At 43.7% G+C, this 17,355-nt stretch overlaps 1 protein-coding gene across 1 annotated transcript; it reads right to left on the bottom strand.

Annotated features, from left to right (window-relative positions):
• Positions 1-324: 324 nt before the first annotated feature.
• Positions 325-9,397, bottom strand: LOC129841909 (nuclear factor 7, brain-like). Its single transcript, XM_055910266.1, has 6 exons — positions 8,802-9,397; positions 5,885-5,980; positions 5,174-5,407; positions 5,013-5,077; positions 2,071-2,186; positions 325-1,545 (listed from the first exon to the last, which is right to left on the bottom strand). The coding sequence occupies exons 1-6, from the start codon at positions 9,237-9,239 to the stop codon at positions 980-982; spliced, it is 1,515 nt and encodes a 504-aa protein (XP_055766241.1). The 5' UTR covers positions 9,240-9,397; the 3' UTR covers positions 325-979.
• Positions 9,398-17,355: the final 7,958 nt, after the last annotated feature.

The following is a 17,355-nucleotide window of genomic DNA, read 5'->3' as shown; positions in this document are numbered from 1 at the left end:
TAAGCGCTACCAAAATTTAACAAAGCTAGCATAGAATCTGTAGCTAGCTGTCTGTAAAAGTGAATGTTTTCCCTCTGTGAGAAAAAAACCCGGTCAAAAACAAGGTAATGAAGGCGGTACCAGTGCCAAGTCAGAATATATTGTTTGATTTTAACTACTAAATATTACGTTCTTACATCCCCCCCTTCCGCCCCCTCCTCAGATTGTGAGATTGGGCACTACTGGCAGGCCCGGAAGCGCAAAATTGGCATGGTAATTCATAATAATTTGGGGTCGCTTATATTTATCTTGTTACACACAAGTGTTTATTGAAAATGTGTTTTTTGCAAATCCCAACACCCCCTGAGACACCCGCAGGGAGTGGGGTCACGGCCATGTCGCCATTGTACAGCACCCCTGGAGCAATTAGAGTCAAGTAAAGTTACCTTGCACAGGGCACAGCAACAGATTTATATATTTATTTTTATGGGGAAACAAAACTTGGGGGACACATTCTTTCTGGAGGGTTTTTGTCCACAAAGCATAACCCTGCCTTCACCAACAAATACATGGTAAGATTACTTAAAAAGGACACCACAAAGCAGTTATTAACAGAATATGCCCCTAACGTCAACAATAAAAATGTAAAAAAGATTTTAGAAAAGGATGAACTCAAAATTGATCATTTGATAATTCTAACTAGTAAATAGTTCCTGAAATACTCAACATAATCAAGAAAGGTAGTGGACACCCTGGCCAGGTCCCCAGCAAGCAAAATTTGGCATGTGACTTCTATCCAAATTACAACTTTTTACATTTATTTTTTGGTTTAGAACATGCCACATAACTATACTATATAACTACCAACTGAAGACATCATGAAAATAAGTACTATTTTATACATCCTTTTCTGGTTACTAAAAAGACGTGAACAAAACCTGACCATGACGTCAGAAAAATATATCATAATGACGTCATTGCAACCAGTTTGCCCGCTGGGTCAGTACCAACAGACAGTCAATGGGTTAGTGTTGCGGCCCTCCATGTACGGCCCGGTGCAGAGGCATAAGGAACACGGGGAGATGAAGCTGCACCATGAGGAGTGGAGGAGAACCATGCTGTCTGCATCATAGAAGGACACCCTCTCCCTGTCACAGTCTAGGTACAGCCCGACCCTACGAGGCCCGGCCTGGGCCTCAGCCTGAGTACCTGGGTCACCACCAGCAGCCATCAGGGGCGTCTCCACACCATCATGGCTGAACACCAGGCCCTTCTCAGGCTTCAGGTGCAACATTATCTCCCTCTCTGGAGACAGGACAGACTCCAGAGAGGAATCTTCCTTCACCTTCAGCCCCACCCCCCAGTCCAGCTTCCCCCCCACCTCCACTTCCCAGTAGTGCTGCCCTGTTTGGACGGTTTCTGTGGAGACGACGGTGCTGGTGGCGGCGTAGTCACGGTAGTACTTGAAGCCGAAGCCGCCCTGGTCTGCGTGCCTGACACTGGCCCCACCCTCTGATACCTTTAAATAGGAATTATCACTGCTGCTAAGGGTGAGGCGCACAGGAACTGAGGGGAAGAGTTCAACAGACAGAGAGAGAGATGGAGTTAGAGACACACACTTCCCCCTGTTCTCTTCCTCACCTGGTTTCCCCAGTCAGTCCTCACTCTCACCTGGTTTCCTCAGTCAGTCCTCATTCTCACCTGGTTTCCTCAGTCAGTCCTCATTCTCACCTGGTTTCCCCAGTCAGTCCTCACTCTCACCTGGTTTCCTCAGTCAGTACTCATTCTCACCTGGTTTCCTCAGTCAGTCCTCATTCTCACCTGGTTTCCTCAGTCAGTCCTCATTTTCACCTGGTTTCCTCAGTCAGTCCTCACTCTCACCTGGTTTCCTCAGTCAGTCCTCACTCTCACCTGGTTTCCTCAGTCAGTCCTCACTCTCACCTGGTTTCCTCAGTCAGTCCTCACTCTCACCTGGTTTCCTCAGTCAGTCCTCACTCTCACCTGGTTTCCCCAGTCAGTCTTCATTCTCACCTGGTTTCCTTAGTCAGTACTCATTATCACCTGGTTTCCTCAGTCAGTACTCATTCTCACCTGGTTTGACGACCTTTAGCATCTCCTTCCACATGCAGAAGGGCAGGTGAGTCTCGTAGAGGCCGAGATTGAGAGAGTCAGGGGTCACAGACAGACCTCTAACCCTTGACCTGTAACTGAGACAGACAGGGTTGAAACCACCACAAAAAGTTCACCATTTTGGAGTTAGACTGTCTGGAACAAACATTTCCTATCAAAGCAATACTTCATCGTAGGGACACTGGTGGCCATATTGGTCTAAAAGACACAACACATCTCTCAGAAGGCAATACAGGACCTATACATACAGTACCAGTCAAAGGTATGGACACACCTACTCATTCCAGTGTTTTTCTTTATTTTTACTATTTTCTACATTATAGAATAATAGTGTAGACATGAATACGAGGAAATAACACATATGGAATCATGTAGTCACCAAAAAAGTGTTAAACAAAACAAATCCAAATATATTTTATATTTGAGATTCTTCAAAGTAGCCACCCTTTGCCTTGATGACAGCTTTGCACACTCTTGGCATTCTCTCAACCAGCTTCATGAGGTAGTCACCTGGAATGCATTTCAATTAGCAGGTGTGCCTTGTTAAAAGTTAATCTGTGGAATTTCTTTCCTTCTTAATGTGTTTGTGCCAATCAGTTGTGTTGTGACAAGGAAGGGGTGGTATACATAACATAGCCGTATTTGGTAAAAGACCAAGTCCATATTATGGCAAAAACAGCTCAAAAAAGCAAAGAGAAATGACAGTCCATTATTACTTAAAGACATGAAGGTCAGTCAATGAGGAAACTTTCAGGAACTTGCAAAGTTTCTTCAAGTGCAGTCGCAAAAACCATCAAGTGCTATGATGAAACTAGTTGTCATGAGGACCGCCACAGGAAAGGAAGACCCAGAGTTATCTCTGCTGCAGAGGATAAGTTCATTAGAGTTAACTGCACCTAAAACTGCAGCCCAAATAAATGCTTCACAGAGTTCAAGTAACAGAAACAACTCAACATCAACTGTTCAGAGGAGACTGCGTGAATCAGGACTTCATAATCGATTTGCTGCAAAGAAACCACTACTAAAGGACACTAATAAGAAGAAGAGACTTGGTTGGGCCAAGAAACATGAGCAATGGACATGAGACCGGTGAAAATCTGTCCTTTGGTCTGATGAGACCAAATTTGAGATTTTTGGTTCCAACCCTTGTGTCTTTGTTGTGAAATTCAGAGACGGTGAACAGATGATCTCCACATGTGTGGTTCCCACCGTGAAGCATGGAGGTGTGATGGTGTGGGGGTGCTTTGCTGGTGACACTGTCAGTGATTTATTTAGAATTCAAGGCAAACCTAACCAGCATGGCTACCACAGCATTCTGCAGCAATACGCCATCCCATCTGGTTTGCACTTAGTGGGACTATCATTTGTTTTTCAACAGGACAATGACCCAGAATATACCTCCAGGCTGTGTAAGGGCTATTTGACCGGGAAGGTGAGTGATGGTGCTGCATCAGTTGACCTGGCCTACCCAATCACTCGACCACAACCCAATTGAGATGGTTTGGGATGAGTTGGACTGCAGAGGGAAGGAAAAGCAGCCAACAAGGGCTCAGCATATGTGGGATCTCCTTGGAAAAGCATTCCTCATGAAGCTGGTTGAGAGAAAGCCAAGAGTGTGAAAAGCTGTCATCAAGGCAAAGGGTGGTTACTTTGAAGAATCTAAAATATATTATGATTTGTTTAAAAACTTCTTAGGGATAGGAGTCCCGCTAGCGGGACAACTTCCGATGGAGCTGGAGGGACCGCAATTTCAAATAAATAATCATAAATATTATGGATTTTAAACATTTATGTACATATAAGTGTCTTATATCTACTGAAAGCTTGAATTCTTGTTAATCTAACTGCACTGTCCGATTTGCAGTAGCTATTACAGCTAAAACATGCCATGCGATTGTTTGAGGACGGCGCTCCACATCAAAATATTTTTCCACCGGCACAGGTTTCATACGTTCACAAATAACGATTAAATATTCACTTACTTTTTGAAAATCTTCCTCTGATTTGTCATCCAATGGGTCCCAGCTATATCATGTAGTGTCGTTTTGTTAGATAAAGTCCTTCTATATCCCAAAAAGTCAGTTTAGTTGGTGCCATCGATTTGAGTAATCCACTCGTTCAACTTGCAGAGAAAGGAATCCGAAAATCTACCCCTAAACTTTGTTTCAACAAGTCAAAATACATTTGTATTTACTCCTCAGATACCCTAAAATGTCATCAAACTATAATATTTGTTTCAGAAAGAAGTATGTTCAATAGGAAACCGATTTTAGCAGGTGTGTAATGTCTTCATGGCGCGCGCAAACACGAATTTCCAAGACTGTGTCCCTCTACTAAAACTGATATTTCTTATTCGTTTTTGAAGGTACAAGCCTGAAACCTTGAACATAGACTGCTGACACCATGTGGAAGCCATAGGATTTGCATTCAGGGAACTAATTTTCAATATGACCTTTCTCTTGCAATTCTAAGAGAATGGTCTCTCTCAAAAACAAATTCTGGTTGTTTTTTCTTTGGACTTTCTCCTACCATATCTATTGTGTTATATTCTCCTACATTATTTTAACGTTTCCATAACCTTCAATGTGTTTTCTTTCCAATGGTACTAATTCTATGCCTATCCTGGCTTAAGGGCCTGAGCTACAGGCAGTTTACTTTGGGCACGTCATTCAGACAGGAAGTGGAGAAAAAAGGGGCCTAGCCCTAATTAACACTTTTTGGGTTACTACATGATTCCATATGTTATTACATAGTTTTCATGTCTACACTATTATTCTATACTGTAGAAAATAGTAAAAATAAAGAAAAACCCTTGAATGAGTAGGTGTGTCCAAACTTTTGACTGGTACAGTACATTTGCTCATGTCATTGTATTCACGTGTGTATATTTAATGTTTTTGCACTTAGGTTTGGCTGTGTCCTTCATCTTCATCCCCTCAATAACAGGATGGCCTCTTACACTCCACCACTGTGAACACACATACATACACACACATCAAATCACTAATTATGAAAGGCAGACCACAAGACAACCAGTAACTCGACTCTGTGAGACTCCTCTCACCTCTAGAAAGTGGTCAGACTTAGGTATCTCCAGAGCAGACTGCAGAGTCACTTCCATCTCCCTCCCAATCATCAGCCTGTTCTCTATCACACAATCATTCTTCAACATGGCCGCCACAGTTTTCTTCTCTTCCCTCTCCTGCTCCTCCTTCAACTCCTCCTCCCTCCTCCTCAGGAACTGGTGCAGCTCCTCGAAACAGGAGGAGATGTGAGCCGACAGGCTTTTAGACTTCTCCTGTGATGGGATGGAAAGGTTTGACTGTATGACACACCACTTTCTTCAAGCTTTACTAAAGTCACATTCACATATTAGTAAATGATTCAATACAATAACACATACAATACAACTTTATTTTCCATTAGTTACAGCCAACAGAAATGTGTCTTCTGCGCCGTTCTCAACCCCCCCCCCCCCCAAGACAACACGCATCACACATACAGTTGAGACGAGCACAGGGTCAAGCTGCAGTGCAACGCCACTGGATGGAAAGTATGTTGTGGCGTTAAGGGCCTTACCCAAAGGCACAACGGTAAGGGAATGTCTTGAGGATGTGAACCCAGCAGCCCTCCAGTTGCCAGATCAATTCAGTTCGTTTTGGGCAAGATTAAATCTATCAGCGTGGTTGGGTTGATAATTTACATGTTCTATGCAGTGTTGCATGTTTTCTGTACTATGTGTAGGTGTGAGTGAGAGAGAAAGAGATGCCCTCACCTTGGTCTTGATGATCTCAGAGGCCTGCTGATGGTTCAGTCCTTCCATTTCACGGTTCTCTTTCACCAGGAACCCCAGAGCTCCCCTCAGAACATTCTAACAACACAGAGACCAGGATTCAATCAAATGCCCCCCTACCAAGCAAGCAATTTTTAAAAATAAAACATGTCATGTAATCTACTCATTTTGCAATGGGGCGGAGATACATTTTTGCCGTTTTAAAGCTAATTTCCTGCAATTCTACATATTTTACAGTGACTTATGCCATATTAATGATATCTGAGTGAGAGTGACTAACAATATCAATGGAGGCACCCTGGAGGTCAGGACCTCTGGGCACGTACCTTGCATGCCTGGTCGGTATTCTGCCGACTAACTGACCCTCATTAACCGGTCAACAAACGGTAAGAAAATGTCCAACCAGTAAAATGACGTGACCAACAGAAAATACTATCAGAGATATGTATATAATGACGAGATGCTTATGTTTCCGCCCTAACAATGGGAGTCGTCCCAAGGCGGGAAGGCAGGCGACAAGATTAGTCCCAAAATAAGCCCATAGAAACACATTGGATTTATTTTGGACAGATTTTGGCGAGAGTGAACCTCTCGCTTCGCCTCTTCCTCTCTGATACTGTGCATGTGTAACAGTTTAGCTTCTGTCCCTCTCCTAGCCCCTACCTGGGCTTGAACCAGGGACCCTCCGCACACATCGACAACAGCCACCCTCGAAGCATCGTTACCCATCGTGCCACAAAAGCCGCGGCCCTTGCAGAGCAAGGGGAACAACTCCTTCAAGGTCTCAGAGCAAGTGACGTCGCCGATTGAAACGCTATTAGCGCATACCCCGCGAACTAGCTAGCCATTTCATATCGGTTACACATGCATACAAGGGTCGGACATTTTTCATTAAGAGCTTAATGGAAACATGCAACAATAGCGAGCCTATCATCTTACAGTAAAAAGGCTATAGCCCGGCCTCCCGAGTGGCGCAGTGGTCTAACATGCTGACCAGACCGGACACGTCGCCTGCGTGAGCGTTGCAAAATAAATGTACACATACTGTACATGTTATTCAATCATTGCACCCACACTGCTCGCACGCATCAGCGAGTGTCTGCGTGGCCAGGAGCACGCTGCAAGTCCTGCCTCTCCCATCTTCTCATTGGTTTTTATGAGAATATACCCACATGGGTGATTGAAAGATGAACTGAGGTCCACACTCCAGTCGGTTGTTGTAATGTACCTTACAGTTGGTTGCCAACCGCCATATCAAGACCAAATAAGAAGAAGAAGTCTGAAGGAGGAGAGATGACTAGAAAATAATTTGGTTTACCGTTTTATCTGTGGATTAATTGTCGGAGTAGAGGACCTTGTGCATTTCAGGTAAAATGTTTGATATTTCAACCTGCCTGTCCTGATAGCGTCTGGTGTGGGGGGACAAAATCCAAATGTGAGATGGCGCACGCAGACGCACACGTGCGTGCGTGCGGTCTGGTCAGAATGTTAAGGGAGGGTTTGGCCAGCAGGGATGTCCTTGTCCCACCGTGCACTAGCGACTCCTGTGGCGGGCCGGGCGCAATGCACACTGACACGGTTGCCAGTGTTTCCTCTGACACATTGGTGCGGCTGGCTTCTGGGTTAAGCAGGCATTGTATCAAGAAGCGGCTTGGCTGGTTTGTGTTTTGGAGGACGCACTGCTCTCGATCTTCGCCTCCCCTGAGTCTGTACGGGAGTTGCAGCAATGGGACAAGACTGTAACTACCAATTGGGGAGAAGAAGGGATAAAAAAAGGTTTAAAACAATTTTACTGGCTCAAGCTCACATTGCAAAGTGGTGGGTGATACGCTGATAGTCAACGGTAGGCCTAGGCATCCAAATGGTGAATGGGAGGCGCGGTTTACAAGTTGAGATTGAGAAATAGAAATAGCTACTTTTTAATCGTCGCCACATGTTTTTAACACACGATTACATATAGAATTGTTATTTTTTAGGCTTACAAAAGCAGGTTTCACTCCAGTAGCCTACAGGCTTTTTGAGGAGCTACTCTCATGCTGTCTGACAGGTGGTAGGCTATTCCGCTCCTCAAACTAGGCTCTCTATATGTGTGACAAATAAGATGCATGACGACTAACGAAAATACAAATGAGACAATTTAATTCCACAAAATTATGCAAATGAACCTATAGACCGATAAGCTTGACTGGTCAAATGTATTTTCGGCGGCTTTAACGGTTAACCGTTAACATCCCTAGTTGGGGGTACCCCTAGCGGCCGCGGGCCCTAAGTGACTGCTTATGTCGCTTATGCCTTTTTATTTATCACACATACAGAGAGCCTGGTTTGAGGAGCAGAATTTGACATCTAAAGATAATTTTCCGCTTGAGGCGACATCGGCAGCGTTTATTGTGAATGTGATCTCTGTGAACATCTGGGAAATTGACTTTAAAAGGTGCATTGTCGGTATACAATGCCCTTGTCTACAACGCACATCTGATTGAATGCTGGCCAGAGAGCCAACAGAGCTCTCGAACAGATACATACCACAACACTCCTTGTGACTGAGAGAATGCATGGCATGTAGCCTACTTTGGCATGGGTTTAACAACGTTTACAGATTTAAAGATTATATTTATGACAGAGAGAGAGAAAGAGGGCAAGATTGAAAGAGAGAGATTAAGAAAGAGATTAAGAGAGAAATTAAGAGAGAGAAAGAGATTTTGCAAGTTTTATCAAGTTACTTACTGTTGTATAGAACATTAAAACAGATTGAGGAAATTAAACATATATAGACTTGGAAACCTACAGGCCAGCAAAGTTATATAATATACATCTCTTACCATTTAAGACGTTCACACGGCAGTATAAGTACAATTATGAGGTTTAAAAAGAACTGTGCTGCCACAGACCTACACACCTTACTGATCTTTGCTGCCTCTTTCACAGGTGTGAACGTGTGTCCCCGGTGCTTTTCTCCATCTCTACAGATCACACACACCAACCTCTGGTCTGTCTCACAGAACAACTTGAACTTCTCGTCATGCTCTGGACACACCAGCTCTGAGGCTACAGTGTGTCCCTGCGGTGACTCTGGTCCCCTCGCTGCGAGGCCGCTCTCCTCCTCCTCTCGAGCCGCATCTGCCATATTGGTCAAGACACGGTGAGCCCGGAGATCCTTCTGGCTGAAAGGGCCGCGGCACTCTGGGCAGCGGCTCTGGCTCTTCACTGAGCTCTGCAACAGGTGAGCGCTGATGCAGGGGCGGCAGAAGGTGTGGTCGCACGGTAGACTCACCGGGTCGGTGAAAACGCACAAACACACTGGGCACTGGAGTTGCTCGGACAGGACTGATGCCATATCTGTATTAAAGTTATGGTACACCTTTACTATTATTTAAATGTTTTTCTGTCTTTGAAAACCTCACTGTCTTGATCCTCGGTGCTCAACAGGTGAAGAAAGACTTAAGTTTCACTGTCAATTCCCTTTGTTCAGAGTTCATACGTCCACAACACATTCTCTCGCACCTGTAAAACTAGCTGGACTGGAAATGTTCATGTTGGGGCCACCTGTTCAGGCCTAACTAGTCTTATATAAGAGGAACCACAGAGAAACCTGTTGCCACTGCCAGGTTATTGGTTCATTCCTAGGCTACCTATCAACTTTTTAAAGCAACACAATACCGTAGTGTCCCTCCAGGTTATCCGCCTGGACAAGCTTATCCCATTGAGGCTCAAGATAAAGCCAGTCAGCATACTACACCAATCCATCCACTTACTAAAAAGGCTAAAGTAGGGTAGATCAGCATTAGACAGACTTCTATAAGCAATCTTTAAAGTGAAAAGGAGTGATCTTGAACAGGTTTGACTCTCCCATGGTTTTAAACACCCCAAACATTGGAGGACATTGTATGAACTAATCTTTTACCCGTGTTCTGTTACATCACCCAGTCTTTTGATATGAACTCAAAATGTTGCACCAAGGACACCTGTTAAATTCCCAACGTATTGGTTCAACAACACCAGTGCATTCAGAAATTACTCAACCCACTTTACTTTTTCCACATTTTGTTGTTACAAAGTGGGGTAAAAATGGATTTAATTGTCATTTTTTGTCAATGATCTACACAAAATACTCTAATGTAAAAGTGGAAGAAAAATTCTAACATGTGTAAATAAGAATTGAACCCCCTGAGTCAATACATGTTAATCACCTTTGTTAGCCATTACAGCTGTGAGTGTTTCTGGGTAAATCTCTAAGAGCTTTCCAGACCTGGATTGTGCAACATTTGCCCATTATTATTAAAAAAATTCTTCAAGCTCTGTCAAATTGGTTGTTGATCATTGTTAGACAACCATTTTCAGGTCTTGCCATACTGTAGATTTTCTAGCAGATTTAAGACAAAACTGTAACTTGGCCACTCAAGAACATTTACTGTCTTCTTGGTAAGCAACTCCAGTGTATATTTGTCCTTGTGTCTTAGGTTATTGTCCTGCTGAAAGGTGAATTAATCTCCCTTTGTCTGGTGGAAAGCAGACTGAACCAGATTTTCCTACAAGATTTTGCCTGTGCTTAGCTCTATTCTGTATCTGCTGTATGCTGAAAAACACCCCAGTCCTGATGCAGCCACCACTAGGCTTGAAAATATGTAGGGTGGTACTTAATGTGTTGCATTGGATTTGCCCCAAACATAACACTTAGTATTCAGGACAAAAATGGAATTGCTTTGCCACATTTTTCTGCAGTATTACTTTAGTGCCTTGTTGAAAACAGGATGCATGTTTTGGAATATTTGTATTCTGTACTGGCTTCCTTCTTTTCACTATCAATTAGGTTAGTATTGTGGAATAACTACAATGTTGATCAATCCTCAGTTTTCCCCTATCACAGCCATTAAACTCTGTAACTGTTTTAAAGTCACCATTGGCCTCATGGTGAAATCCCTAAGCGGTTTCTCTCCTCTCCAGCAACTAAGTTAGGAAGGATACCTGTATCTTTGTAGTGACTGGGTGTATTGATACACCATCCAAAGTGTAATTAATAACATCACCATGCTCAAAAGGATATTCAATGTCAGATTTTTTTTTACCCATCTACCAATAGGTGCTCTTCTTTGCGAGGCATTGGAAAACCTCCCTGGTCTTTGTGGTTGAATTTGTGTTTGAAAATCACTGCTTGACTGAGGGACCTTACAGATAATTGTATGTGTGGGGTACAGAGATGAGGTAGTCATTAAAAAATAATGTTAATCACTATTATTGTACACATAGTGAGTCCATGCAACTTAGTATGTGACTTAAGTACATATTTACTCCTGAACTAATTTAGGTTTGCCATTACAAATGGGTTGAATACTTATTGACTCAAGACATTGCAGATTTTCATTTTTAATAAAAAAATTAACATTTCAAAAAACATAATTCCACTGACATTATGGGGTATTGTGTGTCGGCAAGTGACGACAACACCTCAATTTAAAAATTGTTTTATTCAGGCTGGAACACAACAAAATGTGGAAAAAGTCAAGAGGTGTGAATACTTTCTGAAGGCACTGTATCCAGTAGACTCCATTAGTTCTGAAGAGACATTGTTTCAGAATGAGGGGTGTTGTAGATCTGCTGGTGTTGCTGTACTGTCTGTCTCGGGCACATCAGTGTCAGACCTTCCAGAATCACCTTTATTCAAAAACATTTGCATGTACAGGAATTTGACTGTGTGAAATGGTGCCGCCACAATAAACAGAATATACAGACAATAACCAGAATATACAGACAATAAACAGAATATACAGACAATAACCAGAATATACAGACAATAACCAGAATATACAGACAACAAACAGAATATACAGACAATAAACAGAATATACAGACAATAAACAGAATATACAGTGTGAAGAAAATGTTATTACGTGAAGAGACAGCCTTGAAAATGTTCATATTGTTTCGTGTCATAAATAATCCTTGGTTCCTGCTTTTGCTTGGTAAAGATATGGGGGGGGGGGGACATGACCCCCTCGTTAGGACCATCTGTCAGAACGCCCAGAATATGGCCTATAAATTAAGTTAGGAGACGGTGCCAGACACAAGCAGGAACCAACCCTATGAACCATGCCTATGTAACTTGTCTGAGTAAGCAGTATTTAATAGATCAAATGGGACTGGCCCGACGAAGCTGACTTCTGACCGGTACTTTATGCATCTAAGTTTGACTGTGACCTCTCCAGCTTGCTGACAATAAATACTGATTCATTTAAGATTGACTTCAAGTGTCCCTGGTATTGAATTTCCACGACAACTGACAAACAGAATATACAGACAAACAGAATATAAAGACAATAAAAAGAATATACAGACAACAGAATATACAGACAAACAGAATATACAGTACTCCCTCCGCCAGTCTGGTTCCTCCCAAGGTTTCTTCCTATATGGAGAGTTTGTATTGCTGTAACAAACATGTTCTTGCTCGTGATTCTTGCCGAGGTTGTTTCTAAACATTTGATGGCAATGCATTTTTTTAAAGCATTATACACATTATAACATTACACTGATGAATTGATTACCTTAATGTTTATTGATGGGGTTTTTCGACCCAAGCAGCTGCAGAACTGTCCACTATTGGGGCCAGAGGTAGAGCTAGTGAGGGAGAGGTGGAGGAGCTGAAGAGAGAGAATTCAGGTAGCAAACATACAGTATGTCCGACTATGAACAAGAGATTTGTTTCCATTGGTTGAAATAAGGCTCAACTGATGTTTGTTTTATTCCCCATGGGAACCAGGATGACAGCCAGAGAGAGAGGTGGAGCTAGAGAGAAAAGGCAGGTGTAGTGCTGAATAATATTTAACAATCTACATTTAATAAATCTGACCATCTGACTCCATTTAATTTGATAGTAAAACCAGGTCCCATCATTGTGAGTTTAGCGGACTAAGATCAATAAATGATCATCACGAGTGGCAAATACTTATGGCAAATGTATGGAACATTATTCGATTCACTTACAAGGCATAATGTTTAAGTTACAAGGCAATACTGACATTAACAAAGCATAATTCTAGGCATGCTGTTCCTAAGGTTAATTTACAAGACAAAGCATGAACTAATCAGATCCGCAAGGCCACAGGCCTATTGGCTAACCTAAAAGAGAGGAGCATTTTCAAGCAACCGTTATCTATGGGCCGGATACAAGATAAGAGAAGAAGAAATTACTTTCAGTCCATGCATACCAGATCTGACTTGTTTATATTCAAAATCAATTGTTGACCAATCCCCAGACAAAACCAAAGATTATAAAAATAAGATATCCAATGAGAACAGACCAGCCAACATCCTCTAGGAAGGGGGTTCCATCTATTTATGATGGCCTGAGGGGGGTGTGCCAAGTACAGTAGATAGCTGAATTCCTAAAGACAATAAAACCTTTTTGCATACAGTGTTGAGAGTTCACCCTAAACAGTGACAGGTTACCACAGAGATCATACATCCATATTGTTTTTTTTTGGGCCATTTGCAATGCGGCCAGAGGTGACAGAGCACACAAGTTAGGGCTGGACCTACACAGATAAAACAAACAGATGTTCAGAAAAGTCTCATCTGTCACATTGTCTTGCAAAAAAAAGTACCTGCTATTTCTTATAGCAATTGGAGCATAGAATACGTTTCTCAACTATGCTCAAAAATTAATGATAATGTTTCTCCCCGGTGTTGAGACCAAAGGTGTCTTTGCTAGTTTAAGTAACACTGCGGGACCATTCAATACTGGCACCACCCTGGTCCACACAAATGTCATCACCAACATCAGCCAAGCCTACAGCCCAGTTACAGGTACTGCTTACACCAATATACACTGGACAAAAATATAAACGCAACATGGAAAGGGTTGGTCCCATGTTTCATGAGCTGAAATAAAAGATCACCGAAATTTTCCATACGCACAATAAGCTTATTTCTCTCAACTCTTGTGCAGAAATTTGTTTACATTCCTGTTAGTGAGCATTTCTCCTTTGCCAAGATAATCTATCCACCTGACAGGTGTGGCATATCAAGAAGCTGATTCAACAGAATTATCATTACACATGTGCACCTTGTGCTGGGGACAATAAAAAGCCACTCTAAAATATGCAGTTTTGTCACACAACACAATGCCACAGATGTCTCAAGTTTTGAGGGAGAGTGCAATTGGCATGCTGAGTGCAGGAATGTCCACCAGTGCTGTTACCAGATAAATGAATGTTCATTTCTCTACCATAAGCTGCCTCGAAAGTAGTTTTGGAGAATTTGACAGTATGTCCAACCAGCCTCACAACCGCAGACCACGTGTAACCACACCAGCCCAAGACCTCCAAATCAAATCAAAGTTTATTTGTCGTGCACCGAATTCAACAGGTGTAGACCTTACAGTGAAATGCTTACTGACCAATAGTGCGAAAAAAAAGTATGTGTGTGTGTAGGTAAGTAAAGAAATAAATGCAAATAGTCTGCACACAATGCAAATAGTCTGCACACAATGCAAATAGTCTGCACACAATGCAAATAGTCCGCACACAATGCAAATAGTCTGCACACAATGCAAATAGTCCGCACACAATGCAAATAGTCCGCACACAATGCAAATAGTCTGCACACAATGCAAATAGTCCGCACACAATGCAAATAGTCCGCACACAATGCAAATAGTCTGCACACAATGCAAATAGTCTGCACACAATGCAAATAGTCCGCACACAATGCAAATAGTCCGCACACAATGCAAATAGTCTGCACACAATGCAAATAGTCCGCACACAATGCAAATAGTCCGCACACAATGCAAATAGTCCGCACACAATGCAAATAGTCTGCACACAATGCAAATAGTCTGCACACAATGCAAATAGTCCGCACACAATGCAAATAGTCTGCACACAATGCAAATAGTCCGCACACAATGCAAATAGTCCGCACACAATGCAAATAGTCCGGGTAACCATTTGGTTACCTGTTCAGGAATCTTATGGCTTGGGGGTAAAAACTGTTGAGAAGCCTTTTTGTCCTAAACTTGACACTCCAGTACCGCTTGCCATGCAGTAGTAGAGAGAACAGTCTATGACTGGGGTGGCTGGGATCTTTGACAATTTTTAGGGCCTTCCTCTGACACCGCCTGGTGTAGAGGTCCTAGATGGCAGGCAGCTTTGCCCCAGTGATGTACTGGGCCGTACGCACTACCCTCTGAAGTGCCTTGCGGTCGGAGGCCGAGCAATTGCCGTACCAGGCAATGATGCAACCGGTCAGGATGCTCTCGATGTTGCAGCTGTAGAACCTTTTGAGGATCTCAGGACCCATGCCAAATCTTTTTCGTTTCCTGAGGGGGAATAGGCTTTGTCATGCCCTCTTCACGACTGTCTTGGTGTGTTTGGTCCATTCTAGTTTGTTGGTAATGTGGACACCAAGGAACTTGAAGCTCTCAACCTGCTCCACTACAGCCCCGTCAATGAGAATGGGGGCATGCTCGGTGCTCCTTTTCCTGTAGTCCACAATCATCTCCTTTGTCTTGATCACGTTGAGGGAGAGGTTGTTATTCTGGCACCACCCGGACAGGTGTCTGACCTCCCGATAGGCTGTCTCGTCATTGTCGGTGATCAGGCCTACCACTGTTGTGTCGTCTGCAAACTTAATGATGGTGTTGGAGTCGTGCCTGGCCATGCAGTCGTGGGTGGACAGGGAGTACAGGAGGGGACTGAGCACGCACCCCTGGGGAGCTCCAGTGTTGAGGATCAGCGTGGCAGATGTGTTGTTACCTACCCTCACCACCTGGGGGCGGCCCATCAGGAAGTCCAGGATCCAGTTGCAGAGGGAGATGTTTAGTCCCAGGGTTCTTAGCTTAGTGATGAGCTTTGAGGGTACTATGGTGTTGAACGCTGAGCTGTAGTCAAAGAATAGCATTCTCACATAGGTGTTTCTTTTGTCCAGGTGGGAAAGGGCAGTGTGGAGTGCAATAGAGATTGCATCATCTGTGGATCTGTTTGGGCGGTATGCAAATTAGAGTGGGTCTAGGGTTTCTGGGATAATGGTGTTGATGTGAGCCATTACCAGCCTTTCAAAGCATTTCATGGCTACAGACGTGAGTGCTACGGGTCTGTAGTCATTTAGGCAGGTTGCCTTTGTGTTCTTGGGCACAGGGACTATGGTGGTCTGCTTGAAACATGTTGGTATTACAGACTCAATCAGGGACATGTTGAAAATGTCAGTGAAGACTCCAGCCAGTTGGTCAGCACATGCCCGGAGCACACGTCCTGGTAATCCGTCTGGCCCCGCAGCCTTCTGTATGTTGACCTGTTTAAAGGTCTTACTCACGTCGGCTACGGAGAGCGTGATCACACAGTCGTTCAGGAACAGCTGATGCTCTCATGCATGCCTCAGAGTTGCTTGCCTCGAAGCGAGCATAGAAGTGATTTAGCTCATCTGGTAGGCTCGTGTCACTGGGCAGCTCGAGGCTGTGCTTCCCTTTGTAGTCTGTAATAGTTTGCAAGCCCTGCCACATGCGACTAGCATCGGAGCCGGTGTAGTATGATTCAATCTTAGCCCTGTATTGACGCTTTGCCTGTTTGATGGTTCGTTGCAGGGCATAGTGGGATTTCTTGTAAGCTTCCGGGTTAGAGTCCCGCACCTTGAAAGTGGCAGCACTAACTTTTAGCTCAGTGCGAATGTTGCCTGTAACCCATGGATTCTGGTTGGGGTATGTACGTACAGTCACTGTGGGGACGATGTCCCCACCCGCTTCTTCACCTGCAGGATGGTCTGAGATGAGCCACCTGGACAGCTGATGAAACTGTGGGTTTGCACAACAGAAGAATTTCTGCACAAACCATCTCAGGGAAGCTCATCTGCATGCTCGTTGTTCAAGACCCTGGTGAGGACCTTGAACTGACTACAGTGGGAAAATACTCTCCTTAGATGGCCACTGGCATGCCGGAGAAGTGTGCTCTTCATGCATAAATCCCGGTTTCAACTGTATGGCGCCGTGTGGGCGAGCAGTTTGCTAATGTCAACGTTGTGAACAAAGAGACCCATGGTGGCGGTAGGGTGATGGTATGGGCAGGCATAAGCTATGGACAACAAACACAATTGCATTTTATCGATGTCAATTTGAATCCACAGCGATACCGTGATGAGATCCTGAGGCCTATTGTCGTGCCATTCATCTGCTGCCATCACCTCATGTTTCAGCATGATAATGCAGTCCCATATTGGAAGGATTTGTGCACAATTCCTGGCAGCTGGAAATGGCCCAGTTCTTCCATGGCCTGCATACTCACCAGAGATGTCACCCATTGAGCATGTTTGGGATGCTCTGGATCGACAGCGTGTTCCAGTTCCCACTAATATCGAGTAACTTCGCACAGCCATTGAAGAGGAGTGGGACAACATTCCACAACCAACAGCCTGACCAACTCTATGCAAAGGAGATGTGTCGCACTGCATGAGTCAAATGGTGG

This window comes from Salvelinus fontinalis, unplaced genomic scaffold, assembly GCF_029448725.1.
Source record: "Salvelinus fontinalis isolate EN_2023a unplaced genomic scaffold, ASM2944872v1 scaffold_0002, whole genome shotgun sequence".
Classification (NCBI taxonomy): Eukaryota; Metazoa; Chordata; class Actinopteri; order Salmoniformes; family Salmonidae; genus Salvelinus; species Salvelinus fontinalis.
Note: the sequence above shows the minus strand (reverse complement) of the source record. Positions and strands in the feature narration are given on the sequence as shown.

Bases quoted from the DNA above. Each gene is read 5' to 3' on its own strand.
- LOC129841909 (XM_055910266.1), bottom strand. From the start codon at position 9,239: ATGGCATCAGTCCTGTCCGAGCAACTCCAGTGCCCAGTGTGTTTGTGC. The intron at 5,078-5,173 runs GTGAGAGGAGTC...GTGTGTTCACAG, and splicing joins AGTCTGACCACTTTCTAGAG to TGGTGGAGTGTAAGAGGCCA. The intron at 2,187-5,012 runs GTGCAAAAACAT...TGTCTGTCTCAG, and splicing joins AAGGACACAGCCAAACCTAA to TTACAGGTCAAGGGTTAGAG.